The sequence below is a fragment of the Pristiophorus japonicus genome, chromosome 16 (assembly GCF_044704955.1).
Source record: "Pristiophorus japonicus isolate sPriJap1 chromosome 16, sPriJap1.hap1, whole genome shotgun sequence".
In the NCBI taxonomy this organism is placed as follows: Eukaryota; Metazoa; Chordata; class Chondrichthyes; family Pristiophoridae; genus Pristiophorus; species Pristiophorus japonicus.
The window spans coordinates 17,111,871-17,133,576 of NC_091992.1; the positions used below are offsets into that span (position 1 = coordinate 17,111,871).

Sequence of the window (21,706 nt, forward strand, 5' to 3'; positions counted from 1 at the left end):
ACGCCTCGATTTCAAAATTCTCATTATTAAATCCCTCCATGGCCTCACCCTTCCCTATCTCTGTAATCTCCTCCAGCCCCCCCAAGATGTCTGCACTCCTCTAATTCTGCCCTCTTGAGCATCCCTGATTATAATCAGCCAACCATTGGTGGCTGTGCCTTCTGTTGCCTAGGCCCCAAGCTCTGGAACTCCCTGTGCTAAACCTCTTCGCCTCTCTACCTCTCTTTCCTCTTCAGGACACTCCTTAAAACATACCTCCTTGACCAAGCCTTTGGTCACCTACGCTAATTTCTACTTATGCGGCTTGGTGTCAAATTTTTTAAATCTCATAATACTCCTGTGAAGCGCCTTGGGAGGTTTCACTACGTTAAAGGCGCTATATAAATACACGTTGTTGTTGTTTATGCACCAGCATTAAGTTACACATTAATGCAATTTCTCAAAATCCATTTAGAAAACACAAGCAAAGTGCACAAGGTGGTTGTTATTTTTTCCCATTTTCATGCATTCCCTTTAGGTCTAGCCTGTGATAGCCACCATTACTCAACCAAAATGGCATGCAAGCGATCAGTTCTTGCCCCCAGACATATTCTCTCTTTCTTCCCGATCTGAATCCCTCCTCAATCTCCCTTGCAGTGCAGTGATTGCAGTCCTGGACCGACAAATTAGACATCGTGAGCTTAAATCCTATCATGGCAAGTTATAAAGTTGAATGAAATAAATATAATAATTTGTGAGCCAGCACAGGAAAAAAATGACCATGAAGCTGTTGGATTGTTGCAGAAACCTAATGTCCTCCAGGTAAGGGCACCTGCCACCCCTACCTGGTCTGGCCTATACGTGACTCCAGTCCCACACCATGTGATTTACTCTTGGTGCCCTTTGTAACACACAATATAATTTTTCACAACACCTACAATATATTAAAATTTTCACATCTACACACTCGTCCTGTCACCTTTTGATCATAATTTAGTGCTATTTCCTATGGCCACCTTTATAATGGAAATGCCTGTGTAAACTGGTCACGCTGTAGTTACATCTTCCTGCCAGTGGCCGCACTGTAGCACCTCAGGTTTGCATCTCCCAGCTACTCAGCCTGTATTGCAGAATAAATCCTACACGGTCACTAAGCCGACCTCTCGGCTTCCTAAATTGCCGTCGTTTTCCAATTTAACTATTAATAGTAATATCAAATCGAAGTATTATATAAAAATAAGCAAATAAAGTATGACTTGAAAACGGGGACTAAATTACAGCCGTATGCTCTCTCCAATCATCCTCCACCTCTAACTCCAGTTCAGCTCAAGACTACACTTGGTCTTGACTCCAAGTGTGCAACACCACGGGACATCAACTAGTTACATAACACTTTTGTCAACATAAGGCTGAGAGAGGAGGCTTTGTTGTGGGAAAGTTGCAGGCTGCTGCACTTAAGGGGAAGCTAAAAGAGTACTATAATGTATACACCTGTGGGTATGCTCACAGGTGCATTGTGGGTGGCTGAGCCAGTCACGTGATGTTCACAAGACTCAATAAAACCCCAGTTAATTGAGTCTCGGCCACCCACGATGAGGTATGCAGTTGTGAGCCTAGTGGATGAACTGGTAATGTGTCGTGTGATTGTTTAAACCTTTGTTAATAAACCAACTAGTTCTTAATAGCGATGGTGCTGCTATGAATTCTTAAGCAAAGAGCCCATGAAGCAAATACATTACAAGCACACGAGGGAGAAAGGAATACGTTGACAGGGCGGGATGAAATAAGAAGTGGAGCGGAAACATCGAGCATGGGCCAGTTGGGCCAAATGGCTTGTTTCTGCGCTGTGAAATTCTACGTAACGATTGTAAAAGGACTCACATTTCCCCATGTGTTTCAGCTTGTCCCTGAACATGGCATCATCAAAAACCACACTACTTGCCTCAGCGACACTCGAAGCACCAGAATCAACTGCAACGAACAGGAGAGAAAAGGGTGAAGATCCGCTTCCGAAAGGCTTTCTCATCACATCATTGTGGCTCTTCATCAGTAGGGGGCAGTCATCCATGTCTCCAGTGCACAATCCACCGGAGAACAGCCATTAAAGTGATTCATGCCATTACTGTCAATTGCCAGATTTTAAATTATTCTGCAATGACTGGTCTCGACAGTAATTTAAGACTTTATTTTATTTATTTAGATCAACTCAAGGGTGAATGTGAAATAAATTGAGGCTGAGATTCAATAACCTAGAAGTTGCCCTCATTTGCTCCCCCGTCTTCAGCTATTTTATCAAAAAGTCTTGGATTTATAGATATTGGATATATTTGGAATAAAGGGAATGCGGCAACCAATTTGCACACAGCAAAGTCCCACAAAAAACAGATAATCTGTTTTTTTTTTTAGTGATGTTGGTTGAGGGATAAACATTGGCCAGAACAAATATTGGTCAGCTTAGATTGTGCGTTCTCTTCTTCCTAAATTGCCGTCACTTTTCCATATTAACTATTAATAGTGGGAATTGAACCCACAGTCCTTCCGATTCAGAGGCGAGAGTGCTACCCACTGAGCCACAGCTAACACGCAGAAGAATCACACTGCAGTTAGGAGTTTCGAGGGGCGAAGTTGCCTCTGAAAAGGGAACATTTCGGGTCTCAGTGTAGTCACTGTTGTAATGTGGGAAACGCAGCAGTCAATTTGCGCACAGCAAGCTCCCACAAACAGCAATGTGATAATTACCAGATTGGCCAGGCCCCAGCACCGATCTCTGCGGCACCCCACTAGTTACAGTTTGCCAACCTGAAAATGACCGATTTATCCCGACTCTCTGTTTTCTGTTAGTTAGCCAATCCTCTATCCAGGAACTTGAGCATGTGAATCTCGGCTGACACTCCAGTACAGTGCTGAGGGAGTGCTGCACTGTCAGAGGTGCCGTCTTTCAGATGAGACGTTAAACCAAGGCCCCATCTGCTCTCTCAAGTGGATGTAAAAGTTCCCATGGTGCTATTTCGAAGAAGAGCAGGGGAGTTATCCCCAGTGTCCTGGCCAATATTTATCCCTCAATCAACATAACATTAAAAAAAAACAGATTATCTGGTAATTATCACATTGCTGTTTGTGGGAGCTTGCTGTGTGTGCAAATTGACAGCTGCGTTTCTCACATTACAACAGTGACTACACTCCAAAAGTACTTCATTGGCTGTAAAGCGCTTTGGGAGGTTCGGTGGTCATGAAAGGCGCTATAGAAATCCAGGTTTCTTTCCTTAATTAACGTTGCCGACGGTCGTGTCGGAGGCAGTGATTAATCCACATTTCACAGCAGTAATCATCTTATAAACTGTTGCCAGCACAGAACCATGCAGCGGATCAACAGGCACTGTAACACGCTAACGTTTATCAAAAGGGGACCAAGTGATGAATCATTAGCAGCGGAACAGATCTCATTCGGGAGAGAGCAGCAAATCACTAAAGTGTAATAGCAGCACATAATAATCCTAATGAATCACTGTGAGGGGCGAATTGATGTCTGTGTTTACCTGGAACTGCTGAAGGCAAACTCTCATTGCTGGGCAAAGGCTCATTCCCACTGTTAGACTTTGATTTTTTAGACTCATATTTCAGCCGATCTGGGGGAAAAAAAAAAAGAGACAGGTAAAGTCACAACGTACAAAGGCACCTGCAGCATGGCAGGTTGGGCCATTAATGTGATTAGCCCTCGTGCTAAACCTGCAGCCTAATAACAAATATTTAAAAGTCTGCCGAGAATCCTCCATTAAATATGGTATCCGCTTGATGGCCAAGCGTGAACATAAGCATTAGGAGCAGGAGTAGGCTCTACGGCCCCTCGAGCCTGCTCCGCCATTCAATAAGATCATGGCTGATCTTCGACTTTGAGTCTGGGGGAATCAAGGGATATGGAGATCGGGCGGGAAAAGTGGAGTTGAGGTCGATGATCAGCCATGATTTTATTGAATGGCGGAGCAGGCTCGAGGGGCCGTAGAGCCTACTCCTTCCTGCTCCTATTTCTTATGTTCTTATGGCCTCAACTCCACTTTCCCGCCGATACCCGTATCCCTTGATGCGCCTGGGTGGGCTGGGTTTCAGCCAATCAGGTCAGGAAAGACCCCAGCCTTAAACTTTGGTATTGGGCTCATGTGTGCAGTTGGTCACAAGATAGACACACAGAGGGGAAAAAAGGCCAGCCTAGCTCATCCATCCCCAAAACACCCAACAGTTTCCAATTCCCAATCCAACAGGGGTTCTGGTCTCCACTAACTTACTCAAAAGTCCATTCCACATGCTGACCATTCTATGAAGAAGTGCTCACTAGCTTGAACATGCATTCCTTTGTCTTGATTTTGTTGGGGGCATCGTACGTGTACTCTGTGTTCCTTGGCTGGGGTCATGGAGGTGGGGAAATCAGCCAGGGTTCTCGGTCCCGATCACCAACCAGCGACTCCCTGCTGGAAAAGTGAGGGTTGGACAGGACTCGGCCTTGGGCTACCCCATGGTCAAGTCGCCTCGCTGATGCTCACTGTTCATGAGAATGACCAGTCAACAGTGAGATACCAGAGGGTGGATTGTGCCCATGGACCTGTACGCCAGGCTCCAGGAGAGGAAGAAGTGAAAAGGAAAAAGGGAAAGATGATAATGTTCCAAGGTTTTAGCCTTCACTTCTACACAGGAATAAAATACCGTATTGAGAAACCTTTTGATGGCAGTGCGAAATTGTGGTGAGATATCGACGACTGGATGGCATGGTACTTGTGCTGTGGTATTTGGGGATGGCAGTGCCAACCACTGTGCCTGAATCTCATCATTCGGTCGTGCCCCCTGGCACCTGTGCCAGCCTACAATGTACCTCTCGGAGCCCCCGATGGACTGATCACCCTGCTTCAAGTTAGGACACCTGGTACGACCGAGTAAATACGCAGAAAGATCGAGTCGTCTGCACGGACGGAATTTCCGTGGTGACCTCGGGGCGACAACGCAAAATACAGAGGGCTTAACAATGGCGGGACTGAACAGGACTATTTGATCGCCGGGCTCAACCACTCAGATGTAGGAAAGTGGAAGCTGATTAGTTTTAGGACGCAACTGCTGCCAACAGGCCGATGCACGTGTGCAGTTCCACTGGGTTTTTTAAAAATATAAAGACAGAGAAGTTGAGCATGCACCCTGCTTAGATGATAGGAAAGAGAAACATATAAAACTGGAGATAAAGTTGAGCCGGGATTGCGAATCGGAAAATTATGCTTGTTTTTAATTTTATTTGCATTTCTTTATAATAAAATTATTTCCAACAAGGGAAAAAATAAACTGCGATAAGACACTTGGATAAGGTACCAGGGGGCTCTCCGACCAGAACTGCCCTCGAGCACGGTCAGGAGAGGAAGGATAAGAGATAAACATTGGAGGGAAAATGGAAGTATGCCTAATTCAGCTTCCACAACGTTTCCCGCCGGCCATTTTGCCTCACCCTTTTCCAGCGCCAGTAAGAACTCGCGGTTTCGCTGCAGCTCCTTCATAAACTCCTCGTTCTGCAGGAAGAGCGCAATCCGTTCGTCCTCCAGGTATTGCTTCAGCTTCCGCTCTTCCTCAAGTGGCCCCTGCGACTCCTGGCTGCTCCCATGCTGGCCTTTCTGTGGATTCTGCAGGGTGGGAGCACATTTTCTCATTAACAGCGACAGTATCATTCCCACATCAAAAAATACACACACGCACACACACACACACTGTGCCCTGACTTCAAACCACAGTGTTCTCAAGGGCATAAGAACATAAGGACATGCACTTTGGCAGAAAAAAAAAATCAAAGAGCAAGTTATTATTTAAATGGAGAAAAATGGCAAAGTGCTGCAGTACAGAGGGACCTGGGGGTCCATGTGCATGAAACACAAAAGGTTAGTATGCAGGTACAGTAAGTGACCAGGAAGGCAAATGGAATCTTGGCCTTTATTGGAAAGGGGATGGAGTATAAAAGCAGGGACGTCTTGCTGCAGCTATATAAGGTATTGGTGAGGCCACACCTGGATTACTGCGTACAGTTTTGGTTTCCATATTTACGAAAGGATATACTTGCTGTGCAGGCAGTTCAGAGAAGGTTCACTCGGTTAATTCCAGAGGTGAGGGGGTTGATTTATGAGGAAAGGTTGAGGAGGTTGGGCTTATGAAATAGGAGCAGAAATAGGCCATTTGGTCCCTCGAGCCTGCTCCGCCATTCAGTAAGATCACGGCTGATCTGATCTCAACTCCATTTCCCTGCCCGCTCCCCATAACCCTAGACTCTCCTGTTGTTCAAAAATCTGGCTATCTCCTCCTTAAATATATTCAATGACCCAGCCTCCACTGCTCTCTGGGGCAGAGAATTCCAAAGATTCACGACCTTTAGAGAAGAAATTCCTTCTCTTCTCAGTTTTAAATGTGCGATCCCTTATGCTGAACTATGCTCCCTAGTTCTAGATTCCCCCATGAAGGGAAACATCCTCTCTGCATCTGCCCTGTTGAGCCCCCTCAGTATATTATGTATCAATAAGATCACCTCTCATTCTTATAAACTCCAATGAGTAGAGGCCCAACCTACTCAACCTTTTTTCATAAGACAACCCCCATCATCTCAGGAATCAACCTCGTGAACCTTCTCTGAACTGCCTCCAATGCAGGTATATCCTTCCTTAAAGTATATCCTTCCTTAAAGTATATCCTTCCGTAAATACCGAGAGTGGTACGGAAGACAAATCATTTGCGCTGCCTGGAATTGTGGGCCGGACTCGAGTGGGCACATCGCTGGTGCCCAAGGGGCGCTTTCACGGCACAGGTTGGAGCAAAGGCAAGGCAAAGAGTCAAGCGAAACTGAAGTTTGGTAAAGTTAGCCCAGCCTATCAATGAGCGGCAACTACACATTCTTAATTAAGAACATAAGAACATAAGAAATAGGAGCAGGAGTAGACCACTCAGCCCCTCGAGCCTGCTCCGCCATTCAATGAGATCAAGGCTGATCTTCAACCTCAACTCCACCTTCCTGCATTATCCCCATATCCCTCGATTCGCTTAATATCAAAAAATCTCCAGATCATCAGCCCAGGCCTCTGGATTACTAGTCCAGTAACATAACCACTATGCTGCCGTACCCCATATGTACTGAGGTAAAACACCTCAGGATTGGAGGTAGGTTAGTATTTTATACAGAAAGTAGTCGTCCAGGAAAATGATCAGTGTTCAGCTCCTGCTTACAGGTTGACTGCTTGGCTGGTCTCCAAAAGTTTACTCAGTGCTCCAGACCAGTGAGGCAAATTCATAGCTTGGCCATGATGGTGCATCGTTACGTCTCTCTGCTCTACTACTTTTAACAAAGTAGTTAAACTTTTAACACTGAACAGGTCTTCAAGACCCAAACATTACAATCACAGAAGTGTGAAGGTACCTATCCCGCCACAGGAATCCCAAGTCCAGTTAGCCCAAATCTCTTTGGGTTAAGGACTGTGGGTTAGGCTGCTTGTAGACCAAGTAAAAAGACCTTAAACGGGCAGTACATAAGAACATAAAAAATTGGGAGCAGGAGTAGGCCATTTGGCCCCTCGAGCCTGCTCCGCCATTTAATAAGATCGTGGCTGATCTGATCTTGGGCTCAGCTCCACTTGCCTGCCCGCTCCCCATAACCCTTCACTCCCTCAAAAGCATTCGGCACCTCATTAATGTAACGTACACAAGGGGCCCGACTCTTGCTTTAGGCAGCCTCCAGGGACACCTGGTGAATCACCCGACCCAATACAGAGTCACAATTCCTTTATCATAGAATTATAGAAAAAGTATGACATAGAAGGAGGCCATTCGACCCATCGTGTCTGCGCTGATCGGAAAGAGCTACCTGGCCTAATCCCACCTTCCAGCACTAGATCTGTAGCCCTGCAGGTTGCGGCACTTCAGGTGCACATCCAAGTACTTTTTAAAATGTGGTGAGGGTTTCTGCCTCTGCCACCCTTTCAGGCCATGAGTTCCAGACCCCCACCACCCTCTGGGAGAAGAAATTCTTCCTCAGCTCCCCTCTAATCCTTCTACCAACTACTTTAAATCTATGCCCCCTGGTTGTTGACCCCTCTGCTAAGGGAAATAGCTCCTTCCTATCCACCCTCTCGGCCCCTCCTAATTTTATACACCTCACTTAAATCTAGGATCTCTTTGGGGTATGGGATATAGCCTCTCAAAATCATTCCTTTTGGCTCCCGTCTTCCAGGGACAAACAGCTCCAATTTCTCCTCCTCCCCAACGTTTAAACACTAGATTCATGAGCTCGAAAGTGGAGAAACAGTCGGGTGCAGTGATATTATTCCGCCACTAGAGGGGTCCGATTTCACATTCAGGTGCATCACGGGCAGTCAGCGGGTGAAATGGGCCTTCTGCCCACTCGGGATCACCTCCGTAAGGACAGAGTTATTTCAAGGCCCGGGCTTCATTTGCATGGAGCTGCGTATGGCAAATCAGCGTCAAGGGGCAACACGGCGTTTAGGGAGGGCGGGAAATCAGGCCTGCTGTTGCAATAAGCCTGCGGAAAGGGGAAATCCAGATTGGTGGGGGTGGGGGGGGTGCACACAACTCGAATTACACTGCTCCTCCTGGCCCCACAAGAACAAAAGTTAAAAATAGCTCTGTGCCGGTTTTTTTGAGCTGCCTCAGGTGTTTTCTTCAAGCAATGCTGGTTAGGCTGCTCAACGCAAGCACAGGGTGGGGGGGGGGGGGGGGAGCGGAGCGGGGGGTAGTGCCGGTGATACACACGGCGCTCATTTGCACCTCAAAAATTGCAATCGGGGTCCAATCTACGTCACAGGACCACTGTTTGCACGCTGCCTTCCGCCTGAAACAGGCAGTGCGCTGGCTGCCCTTCTTGGGGTCCTACCCCAAGATGGCGGCAGTCGGATCGCCGTGGGAAACTGAGCAGGAAGTGATCCAGCACCATTTTCAGGTTTGCAACGGCACTTAAAATCGGCCAGAAGGTTTTTTAAACCTGCTTTGTGAGCACGATTGACTATCATAACAATATAACGGCAGTAGATGCGCTAACATGGATATTTATTGCATTGAGCCATTTGACCATCTAATGTCCTCTCCATAGTGTCCAGTTGAGAAGTCATCCCTCCATTGAGCACTCAAACATATTTTTTGGTGCAACATAGTTCTGATCCATTCAAAAAAATACATATATATAACCCTTCACCACAAAAATGTAATAAATTCTCCAACCTGTGACTCAGGCCAATTCCACATTTTTCCATTGCTAAAACTGCAAACTCAGTTTCCTCTTTTATGCGTCAAACTATTTTTACCTGCCAAGAGCTCTTAACTCTCTATGGAGAGCTAAACTTTACGATTTTGTGCTCTTGACACAGTCCTTCATGTAACAGAACCACATGTCGAGAATTCAGGCATGGATGCAGCATGCCCTTCATGATTTGTTGTCCATTAATTTGTGTCAGGAGCCCAAACATTTACCCGATGCCCAAGATTAGAATGCTGCTCCCACTCTGAAGAGGTTTATCCAGCACCTCGCCACAGGGGATCTATGAAAAAGCTTGCTGTCTAATGGGTGACCACTGTCTCCCCTTCAAACTCGCTCTTTGCAGTCCTCCTTCCTGTAATATAGAGCTTCCCCCTAGTGGACCACTATGGTAAAGCAACTACTGATGTAAATAAATAAAGGAGCGGGTGACAAGGTCACATGATGACAGTTGGAGCCATCTTGTAGAGTGTGTTTGTTAGTGACGGCGTAAAGAATATATTACATCTTGTCTGCCTCTATTTTATCAATTATACCATGGTCACAGCTCCACTGAACTTTCAATTAGTCCAATGCTTTCCTGGCCAATCTCCCACCATCCATAAACTTAAGCTCAAATAAATGACTGCTGCCCATATTCTCTCCTGCACTAAGTCCCACTCCACAACAGCAAAAACTGGCATTTATATAGCGCCTTTAACGTAGTAAAACATCACAAGGTGCTTCCCAGGAGCGTTGTTAAACAAAATTTGACGCCGGGCCACATACGATGTGAGGTCAGGTGATCAAAAGCTTGGTCAAAGAGGTAGGTTTTAGGAAGCGTCTTAAATGAGGAGAGAGGCGTAGAGGTTTAGGGCCTGGAAGCTGAGGGCACGGCCGCCAATGGTGGAGCGATTAAAATCAAGGATGCGCAAGAGGCCAGAATTGGAGGAGCGCAGAGATCGCGAAGGATTGCAGGGCTGGAGGAGTTACAGAGATAGGGAGGGGGCGAGACCAATCATGGATTTGAAAACAAGGATGGGGATTTTAAAATCAAGGCGTTACTGCACTGGGGGCCAATGTAGGTTAGCGAGCACAGGGGTGATGGGTGAACGAGACTTGGAGAGTTAGGACATGAGCAGCCAAGTAATAGAACATAAGAACATAAGAATTAGGAACAGGAGTAGGCCATCGAGCCCCTCCAGCCTGCTCCGCCATTCAACAAGAACATGGCTGATCTGGCCGTGGACTCAGTTCCACTTACCCGCCCGCTCCCCGTAACCCTTAATTCCCTTATTGGTTAAAAATCTATCTATCCGTGACTTGAATACATTCAATGAGCTAGCCTCAACTGCTTCCTTGGGCAGAGAATTCCACAGATTCACAACCCTCTGGGAGAAGAAATTCCTTCTCAACTCGGTTTTAAATTGGCTCCCCCGTATTTTGAGGCTGTGCCCCCTAGTTCTAGTCTCCCCGACCAGTGGAAACAACCTCTCTGCCTCTATCTTGTCTTTCCCTTTCATTATTTTAAATGTTTCTATAAGATCACCCCTCATCCTTCTGAACTCCAACGAGTAAAGACCCAGTCTACTCAATCTATCATCATAAGGTAACCCCCTCATCTCTGGTATCAGCCTAGTGAATCGTCTCTGTACCCCCTCCAAAGCCAGTATATCCTTCCTTAAGTAAGGTGACCAAAACTGCACGCAGTACTCCAGGTGCGGCCTCACCAATACCCTGTACAGTTGCAGCAGGACCTCCCTGCTTTTTTACTCCATCCCTCTCGCAATGAAGGCCAACATTCCATTCGCCTTCCTGATTACCTGCTGCACCTGCAAACTAACTTTTTGGGATTCATGCACAAGGACTCCCAGGTCCCTCTGCACCGCAGCATGTTGTAATTTCTCCCCATTCAAATAATATTCCCTTTTACTGTTGGGTGAGTTCCAATTTATGGACTTGCTCATCACCCCTATACTTGCCGACCTATACTGGCTCCCAGTCTCCCAAAGCCGCCAATGTAAAATTCTCATCTTGCTATTTAAATCCTTCCATGGCCCCAACACTTCCTATATCTGTTAACTTCTCCCAGCACGACAACCTCTCCCAAACACTCCAACTTTAGCCTCTTGTGCATCTCCCTCCTCCCTTCATCTCATCATTGAAGACTGTGCTCCATTCTCTGGAATGACCTCTCCAAACCCCTCTGCCTCTCAACCTCCTTTGCCTCATTTAAGATTCTCCTTAAAACTCACTTCTTTTCCCCAAGCATTTGGCCACTCCTCCTGATCTGTCCATCTTTGGCCAGCGTCCAGTTTTCCTCATCCCTCGGCAAAACAACTTGGGATGTTTCTCTATGTTAAAAGCACCATGTAACTGTAAGTTGTTGTTGTCTCTTCTCTTGCTCCTTCTAAAATCCGAATACATGGTTCTACATTCCCTGGCTCTCCTCGCTGCATCTGCTGTTTCCTACTCTAACTCATTATTTTCCAGGATCTCAAATTTGGAACTTTTTAATCCCCTTCACAGCACTACCTCCGCTAAGTTTGGCATCAATTAACCACTACATCGTGCTTACCACATCTGGTCGGCTATTCTTTCCAGCCCCGTATCATGGGCCTTGGTTTCTCAATGAACAAAAGCAGAATCCAGCTCACCTGCACCATGTCAAGCTGCTGTGGTAAAATTCGCAGAAAGTCGTCGGGAAGGTTGCCAAGTAACGGTGGATTCCAGTTCCGATAGCGTCTCTGAGATTGGCTCCCGCCAGAATTCGGAGTGTCGAGCCTGCAGCCAAAATGGAGTCAGGAACGTAACCACAACTTGGGCGGGCCACATTTTATATATTAATAGCACATCTCCCATGGCACTGCTTACATAGAATGTACAGCACAGAAACAGGCCAATCCCACCACGGCAGCTGGGGAATTTAAATTCAGTTAATTAAATAAATCTGGAATCAAAAGCTAGTATCAGTAATGGTGACCATGAAACTACCGGATTGTTGTAACAACCCATCTGGTTCACTAATGCCCTTCAGGGAAGGAAATCTGCCATCCTTACCCGGTCTGGCCTAAATGTGACTCCAGACCCACAGCAATGTGGTTGACTCTTAAATACCCTCTGAAATGGCCCAGCGAGCCGCACAGTTGTAACAAACTGCTACGAAAAACAATAATACACAGACTGCAGCGGTTCAAGGTGGCGGCTCACCACCATCTTCACGAGGGCAATTAGGGATGGGCAATAAATGCCGGCCTTGCCAGCGACGCCCACATCCCAGGAACGAATTTTAAAAAGTGTCCCAGATCCACCCTCAGGTTGAGGGGGAAACAACTGGAGGGGAAAAGCAAAGTGAGACCCAATGGATCGAGCAACAAATTCTGTTGCAGTAATGCCACCCCACGACGTTTAATCACTGCACTAACAGTTTAGCAGCCTGAGGCACAGTCAACTGTGAAGCCTGACCCTATTTGACAAGGGGCGTTTAAATATTGTTTCTGTTAATGTGTCCTCACAGCCCATTATCTACGCAGTTGGAGATGGAAAGCAAGCTTCATGTAGCATCTTGCAAAACTGAAAGGTTTGTGGTGATAATGAAACTAAAAGTAATCACTTTTCACAAGATCTCCGGAGGGTTTAAAGGATAAATATATATATATATATTAAAATAAAATGTCCTGTTTGAAAAGATCAAGCATAGGAGAGGGAGAGGCAGGTCAAGCAGCAATATGCCATTCCTGATCACTGCCTGGCAAATCCTTTTTTGAAAGTTTGTGTGTGTGGACGTGGGAAGGAGACAGGAGCAGGCCCATTTGTGATGCTCCTCCAACCACCCACGGTTAAATTATTTATTGATACGCAATAGTCGCGACTCACACACGAAGAACATTTCCCAATGCCCGGCTTGCCATCTCTGCAAACACGTGCCGGTGACTGTGAGTTCATCGAGGAAGGAGAGGAATCCTCTGCCATGGGCCTGAAGAGGTCAAAGGGCAGAAGAAGGAATCCTCACCTCAGTGGTCAGGTTGGCAATATGGATTCGAATGCTGGTACCATGGTCATGATACGAGATGCTCAACCCCGATTGGTAGGCGCGCATCATGAATTGAGAGGACAAATCGAATCATGGCAAGCTGTGGATTGACCTCATCAACGTGGGCCAGCAGCAGATAAAAAATTACCAAGAACGCTGCCGGGTTGTCAATGAAACCCAACCGGTTCAGTGATGTCCTTCAGGGAAGGGAACCTGCCACTTCTATGTGGACTGGATGACATAAGAACATAAGAAATAGGAGCAGGAGTAGGCCCATTTGGCCCCTTGAGCCTGCTCCGCCATTTAATATGATCATGGCTGATCCGAACATGGACTCAGGTCCACTTCCCTGCCTGCTCCCCAATCAGACATGTGACTCTGAAACACGGTTCTCAGCTGTACCAACGATCACCACTCAAGGTGGTGTCCCACTGCCACGTTCACAGGACCACGAGGAACGGTCAATAAATGTGGCCTTGCCGGCGTCGCCCACAACCCGAGAGCTAATTAAAGAAACCAGCCTTCGGGCGGCACGTGACCGATGGAGGTCAGAGCGCGGAAGTGAGCAAAAAGAAAAAGGAAACCAAAGCAAATACTACACAGTAGGGCCGAGACTACCGTGAGCATTGCGTATCACAGATTTTCCATCTGGGGTCCATGGACCAGAGTGGGTCAGGTTGTGGATCCAGAGATCATTAGAATTCCTTCTCTAGTCAGGGTGCATCACAAGCAGTGTCTCGAGAAGTCTGTAGCCCACATTCTTCTGAATTTGTTGACTTACAGTTATGGTGCTTCAGTTGCTGCATGCGAATGAGGCACATTTCCTGAATAGACAGCACTGCTGAGAGTTGGGGATGGGGAGGGGTCGGGAGTGTTCTGATGTATTTTTTTTAAATACTGGTTCTCGGGATGTGAGTATTGCTGGCAAGGCCTAGTGTGTGGTAGCAGGCCATCTTATGGTGGTTTGATACAACTGAGTGACTTGCTAGGCCATTTCAGAGGGCAGTTAAGAGTCAACCACACTGGTGGGGGACTGAAGTCACATATAGGCCAGACCGGGTGAGGACGGCAGATTCCCTTCCCTAAAGGATATTTGAAGGTTGAGAGGAGATTTGATCGAGGTGTTCAAAATCACGAGGGGTCCGGACAGAGCAGAGAGAGAGAGAGAGAAACTGTTCCCATTGGCGGAAGGGTGGAGAACCAGAGGACACAGATTGCAGGTGAGTGGCAGAGGGACCAAAGGCGACACGAGGAAAAACTTTTTTACGCAGCGAGTGGTTAGGATCTGGAATGCGCGGCCTGAGAGGGTGGTGGAGACACACTCAATGGTGGCTTTCAAAAGGCAATTGGATAAGTACCTGAAGGAAAAAAAATTTGCAAGGCTGCGGGGAAAGGGCGGGGCAGTGGGACTAGGTGAAGTGCCCTTGCAGAGAGCCGGCACGGGCTCGATGGGCCAAATGGCCTCCTTCTGTACTGCAACCGTTCTATGAACACTTCCGAGCCTTGCAATGTTATGGGAACATCCATCACCTCCAAGTTTCCTTCCAATAACAGGAGCAATTGAAAGAGGTGACCAGATACCTTCAGTGGGTGTTTGGTATCAGCCACTGTCTGCTGCTGGCCATGAGCCAAGCTGAAGCAAAAGTGACCTCCCTGTTCACATCATTATTTAGAGAGGGAGCCGTCCTCTGCTAAAGGACAGACGGCCGAATCCGGTGCAACATAAGAACTGATGCTAACTATGCCGTCATTGTCAAACGGTGTAATGTCTCCCAAGGTTCAGGAGCTGGCCTTGGTGTGACTCGACCGAGCGATGTGTTGACCAAAAGGCACCACAAACGGATGTGGGGCCACACGGACCAATCCCAGCTGGAAAGCGTCACTGGCTCGAGCCCACATCATGCAGTCGCCGTGCTTACCAGTGCCAGCCGTGGCTCAGTGGGTAGCACTAACTCAGAAGGTTGTGGGTTCAAGTCCCACTCCAGGGACTCGAGCACAAAAATCGAGGCCGCCACTCCAGGGCAGTGCTGAGGGAGTGCGGCACTGTTGGGAGAGCCGTCTTTCGGATGAGACGTTAAAAACTGAAGCCCCGTCTGCTCTCAGGTGGACGTAAAAGATCCCATGGCACTATTTCAAAGGAGAGCAGGGGGAGTTACATCCTGGTATCCTGGAAAATATTTATCCCTCAATCAACATAACAAAAACAGATCATCTGGTCATTATCACATTGCTGTTTGTGGGAGCTTGCTGTGCGCAAATTGGCTGCCACGTTTCCCACATTGCAACAGTGACTACACTCCAAAACTACTTAGTCTGCTGTAAAGCGCTGTGAAATGTCCGGTGGTCGTGAAAGGCGCTATATAAATGCAAGTCTTTCTTACCGTCGAGGTGGCAGGGGAGGGACATGCGGAAACTGCCGGTCGAATACGTGCATGTCGTAGGCAGGAGGAGAGTAGACGGGAGGAGGCTCCTCATCGGAACTGTCCGGCTCCAGCGTCCGCTCCAAAATCTGAACGAGGGAAGGAGAGAGCGAGAGAGAAAAAAGTTAAAACTGCCTAAGATTTTACCAGACTGGATTCTTATCTCCTGACTTTAAAAACAAAACGCTTCATTGTTTCAAAGAGCCTTCAAGCGGCAATCTGAACGGATTTCAGAAATAGAAAAGGGTTTGCCAATTTTATCTTTTTTATGGTGAGCGCGCAAAGCCGGTCACAAGAACACCACATCACTGGATAAATAGGGATGAGGGAGGCCATTCTGCCCATCCCACCTCACCCATCTTATTGTTACCCCCTCCCATCACAGCATTCTCACACCTTTCAAGTCAGGGATGTCCCTAGCTATTATCTTTCTTTGCCTCTTAGATGCACAAGATGAAGCCTCAGGGAGTGACTAATCCTCTTACCCAGTAATTTGCAAGTATCTCAAGTTACAGAGATGAACAGACCTTATGAACATTAGGAACAGGAGTAAGACCCTAATGCCAGTTCTGCTTTCCCGTCAGATTGCGGCTGATCTGTATCTCAACTCCATTTACCTGCTTTTGTTCCATAATCCCTCGATATCCTTTACCCAACAAAAATCTACTGATCACTGAAATTGTTAATTGACCCAGCATTATTTCGGGGAGAGTGTTCCAGATTTCCACTACACGGTGTGAAAAGTGCTTTCTGATTTCGCTCTGAAATGACCTGAGCTCTAATGTTAAGACTGTTCTTGATTTCCCCCAACAGAGGAAACTGTTTCTCTGTGTATATCCTACTCAATCCCTTCATTTTTTTTTAAAAAACAACTCACCCCTCAAATTTCCAAATTAAAGCAAATACAACCGGTCCTCATAAATCAACCCTGTAAAACCCAGTATTATTCTGGTGAATATGCGCTGTTCCCTGCCCCCAGCCAAGGTCAATATATCCTTCCCGAGCATGTAGTGCCCAGGACCGAACCCAGTACTCCAGCTGGGCTCGGACCAAGGCTCAACACCCAAGCATCATTTCCTCCCCTATATATTCCAGCCCCCCTCGAGATAAAGACCAACATTCAGTTAAGCCTTTTGGATTACTTTTTGAAGCCGTGCATGAGTTTTTAGTGATTTGAGTACACGAGAACTCCAACTCCCTTCCTCCTCCGCAATGTGTATTCTCTTGCCATTTAGAAAGTATTCCAATTGGTCATTCTTGGATGACCTCACGCTTCCCTATATTAAACTCCATCTGCTATAGCTTTGCCCACCCCCTTACTCTGTCTATGTCCCTTTGCCACTTCCTTCTCCCATCTACAGAACGAACTATGCCTATGTCCGCCTCTGGAAAAAAAAACGAGCTCCCAATTCACTTACAACGGCACTTCCAAAATCCCGACTGTCCAGCCTTTGGCCTTCCATTCCATCACAACATTTCTGCAGCCACCGAGCTGCTCAACCTCGCCCTCATCTCCACCCTTTGATGCCCTCATCCCCATTAAAACCATTACTCTCTCCCACCGTGGCCGTTCCTCCTGGTGCAGCCCTCATCTCTGCCCCCGCAAGTCCAAGGCATGAAGGGATTATGGCGTTCGTCGCCAGATCTGGCTGAACCACAGAAAGCACTATCGGGTCCGGCTCATCTCTTGCCACAACTGCTCACTATTCCAGGATCATCCCAGAATGCAAAGGTGACACCCAGCTACTTGTCTCTACTGCAAACCGTCTTCTTCAACCCATCTCCTCTCACCCTCTCTCCATCCTCACTTCCAACAAGTGCGAGGAGCTCATGGACCTCTTTATCTCGAAGATTGAGACCATCTGATCAGCTGCCGCTGCTGCTTCCCTCCCTTTCCCGAGCCCATCAGGCCAAACTTCCTTGAAGGTTCTCCCCGCCCCCCCCCCCGCCCCCTCTGCCCTAGCCCTGAACTCGTATCTTTCTCTAGTTTCTCTCCTATCTCCACTCAAGCTCGCTCCAAGCTCATCCTGTCCATGAGACCCACTTCCTTCACCCTGGACGTGTTCCCACTAAACTTCCCTTCCTGACGCTCACGTTAACTGACAATCTTAACCGTTCTCTCTCCCCTCAGGTACTGTCCCCCTTCCCTTCAAATCTGCCGTCTTCACCCCTCTCCTTAAAAGAACAATCCTTGACCCCTCTGTCCTCGCAAATTACCGCCCTATCTCCAACCTCCCTTTCCTCTCTAAAGTCTTTGAATGTGCTGTTGCCTCCCAAATCCATGCCCAGCTTTTCCGAAACTCCATGTTTGAATCCCTCCAATCAGGTTTCAGTACCGAAATGGCTATCAAAATCACAAATGGCATCCTACATGACCGCGGTGAACTCTCTCTCCTTGTCTTCCTTGACCTGTCTGCAGCTTTGACACGGTTGACAACCCTACTCACCCTCCTCCAACGCCTTTCCGCCGTCGTCCAGCTGGGTGGGACTGCACTCACCTGATTACATTCTTATCTATACCAGGCATAGCCATAGATTCATCTGCAATGGCTTCCCTTCCCGCTCCCACACAGTTACCCGTGTCGTCCCCCAAGGATCTGTCCTTGGCCCCCTCCTAGTTCTCATCTTTTATGCTGCCCCTCAACGACACCATCCGAAAACACAGCGTCAGTTTCCACATGTACGCTGACGACACCCAGCTCTACCTCATCACCACCTCTCTCGACCCCGACTCCAGGACTTCAGCCCATAACCTAGGCTGAACCTTCAGTGCAGTACTGAGGGAGTGCTGCCATTGTGTGATGCACTGTCTTTCAGATGAGATGTTAAACTGAGGCTCTGTCTTCTTGGTTAATTGGGCATTAAAGACTCCAATGCACTTTGAAAAGGAGCAGGGAGTTCGCCTAGTATTCTGGACAACATTCAACCCTCAAACACCACCAAAAAAATAGAACAATGGGTCAATGATCTTGTTGCACTTTGTGGGACCTTCCTTTGTGCAAAATGGCTACATAGCAACTGTAACTGCACTTCAAAATAATTCATTGTATATAAAGTCATTTGGGACTTACTGGTGGACTTGCTAAGGTGCTTATTGAATTGAAAATTCCTTCTCATAGCAGCCTGATCTCAATTTTTTTTGATGTGTTATATTTTTGCTGTTCCTAAAACGTTTCTTTCTCTTCCTCCACTTTTGAACTGGTCTTCGATGAGACTACTCCACGGTCTCATAATCGGTACTGTTCTTTATATCAAACTAGCAAACACGCAGGGTCAGATGTTTGATTCGACCTACTGTCAATTCTTTTTCGGGAAGGACTGTCTTACTTAAAAAAGAAAAGCTCTGTCCTTTGTGCACTTTACAGCACAATTCCTATTCCTTTTTTGTCTTAACTTTACCCGAAGTAAAATCTAAAAGTAAGACCACGTGGAAACAAATATGGGCTACTCACTCCTAGGCCTCAGTTGCAGCCTGGGCCTTTCTTAGTTTCGTGACTGGCTTCCCTGATTCCATAAAGTGACGGGATGAGGGAGGGGTGTGATCACAAATCATGTAGAACGGGAAGAGAAAGGAAGAGGGACAAGGCGAGAGGGAGCTCTGTTTTCGGGCCTGGATGTGCAAATAAAAAGCTTTGAGACCTTGCGTCTCCCCACAGGGCAGCAGCAGAGTTATGGAGCTGGAATTTGCATTGCCTGATCGGAGATACTGGCAGAAACTCGTTTTTTTAAATATGCCTGGGGACAGCTTCAAAAGTATGGTTGTCTTATGTGATTCTTTAAATGGAGATTATGCGATTGAAGCTCTTCCAAAATCTTTGCTATGAAGATCATGAGGGAGAGGAGGCCTCATACGTCTGCCGTCGTTTTTGCTAATCCAAGACAGGTGCTTTGTTGTGCTTGCCGAGTAGGAATTTCTGTAATGCAACAAATAAATTCTTGGCAACGTGCATGATATTTAAGGGGAGAATCTCATTATCTGGTGTTTTTTTTTTCTCCCTCCCATTCCCTCCTGAAGGCGCTGACTGCTGCCGGAATATGGCTCCATGGGGGAATGGTTCATCCACGTGAGTTGAGAGAGTGAATGGTGGCAGGCCGTTCAACCATAAAAGGCACCACAGCTTAATCTCACTCAGGAAACCTGGATCAACCACCTCAGCACAAACTGGGAAGCAAACTGATCTGTGTGGTTCGGTATTGCACTGGGTGGCGCCTATATGGAGCTGGAGCGCTAGGCCCTGGAACATCGAGGGCCGAGGGCCCAGGGGCAGCACGGGCCAGCCTACACTGTGTGCGCACTAGGTCCGTGCAGCAGAGCAGGTCTCCAGTCGTCCTGGTTAATCCTTGCCAATAGATAAAGGCCTAGCTCGGTCAAGCCCGTGCGGTGGCTGGTGTGCAACCACACGTTAAAAAAATGCACGCACAGACATCTCCCACCCTTCAACTGGAGTTCAGGACTGGAACATCGGGTCCTTCATTGAAACATCTGTGAACTCATGTGGAAGCAAGTCATCCTCGTTCGAGGGACCGCCTATGATGATGATGATGGGCGACGCCTTTAACTGCAGAGCCATTGAGGGAGCAGTCGGGAAGCTGCTATGCAGGTCCTGTCCCTCCAGGCAAGTTATACTGCCTGCAGTCAGAGGGCCACCAGCTTCTCCTGCACATGTACAGGCACCAATAGACATTAACCTATGCAAAAAAGAGTGGGGGTGCGAGCATAATTGAGGTGCGATTTACTTCAACTTTCTAAATCCAAGGCAACGCTCTTATATTTAAATAGAAATGCAGTGTCAGCTGTGGCTCAGTGGGTAGCACACTTGCCTCTGAGTCAGACGGTTGTGGGTTCAAGTCCCACTCCAGAGACTTGAGCACAACAATCTGGGCTGACACTAGTGCAGCATTGAAGAAGTGCTGCATTGTCGGAGGTGCCGTCTTTCAGATGAGACATTAAACCGAGGCCCCGTCTGCTCTCTCAGATGGACGTAAAAGATCTCACGGTGCTATTTCGAAGAAGAACAGGGGAATTATTCTTGGTGTCCTGACCAATATTTATCCCTCAATCAACATAACATTAAAAAAAACACAGATTCTCTGCTCATTATCACATTGCTGTTTGTGGGAGCTTGCTGTGCGCAAATTGGCTGCTGCGGTTCCCACATCACAGCAGTGACTACGCTTCAAAAAAAGTACTTAATTGGCTGTAAAGCGCTTTGGGACGTCCTGAGGTCGTGAAAGGCACTATATAAATGCAAGTCTTTCTTTCTTTAACAGTACTGAGCACGTTTGATTAGGAATCCAATAATCCTTCTCGAACACGTTTTCCCCAACGAATCAGGGGTCTTGGCAATTAAAAGTGAACCACATTGCAATAATGAACCCAACTGGAACGACAGAGCTACAAACAACAGGGTTATTGGGTAGTTACATTAAGATATTGCTTTTGGCCGATACACGGACAAATATAGATTAACCTTACTGCATTTCCCTCAATCCCCATGGCTGACATTTGGCCAGATTTATGGATGTGGAGGTTCTCTGGTCGATAGTGATTAACTCCTCAACGGTTGAAGCATCAGGATACAGAATTATCATTCCAGATTGGTTTTCCGACACAGACGACACTGGCAAGGCTGCATTTACTGCCCGACTCTAGTTGCCCTCGAGATGGTGGTCGTAGTGGTCCTTCTTGAACGGCTGCAGTCCTCGTGCCTATGGTGCTCCCACAATGATGTTAGAATCGTAGGGCTCAATTTTCCCCAATTATCTGCGCCGTTTTTTTTTGCCGTGCACCTTTTTTTGGGGGGGGAGTAAATTCGAATCTCCAAGTTTCCCCAAAGTTTCTGCGCCAGCGTAACTCACTTAGGTAGGATTCTTTTGGGCTACGATTTTTTTGACCTCATTGGGGGTGTAACCTGCCACCTGCGCCAATTCTGGCCCTTTAAGTAAGTTTGGCCAGCTCCGATTTTTCTTAAGTCGGCGTATGTGTCAGCTCTGAAAAACCTTCTGGGCAGTTAACAAAATCAG

General features: G+C 47.2%; 1 protein-coding gene across 3 annotated transcripts in view; it reads right to left on the bottom strand.

Annotated features, from left to right (window-relative positions):
* cuedc1b (CUE domain containing 1b) overlaps positions 1-21,706 on the bottom strand; it is a 173,818-nt gene that overhangs the window by 21,764 nt on the left and 130,348 nt on the right. For all 3 annotated transcript variants that reach the window (XR_011587243.1, XM_070857052.1, XM_070857053.1), the window contains 5 exons: positions 15,644-15,771; positions 11,887-12,013; positions 5,459-5,630; positions 3,516-3,605; positions 1,861-1,950 (listed from right to left, as the gene is read on the bottom strand). Coding sequence is in view for 2 of the 3 variants with exons in the window: in XM_070857052.1 (XP_070713153.1) it covers positions 1,861-1,950; positions 3,516-3,605; positions 5,459-5,630; positions 11,887-12,013; positions 15,644-15,771 (607 nt within the window). In the remaining variant the exon portion in view is untranslated. The remainder of the gene's footprint in view (positions 1-1,860; positions 1,951-3,515; positions 3,606-5,458; positions 5,631-11,886; positions 12,014-15,643; positions 15,772-21,706) is intronic.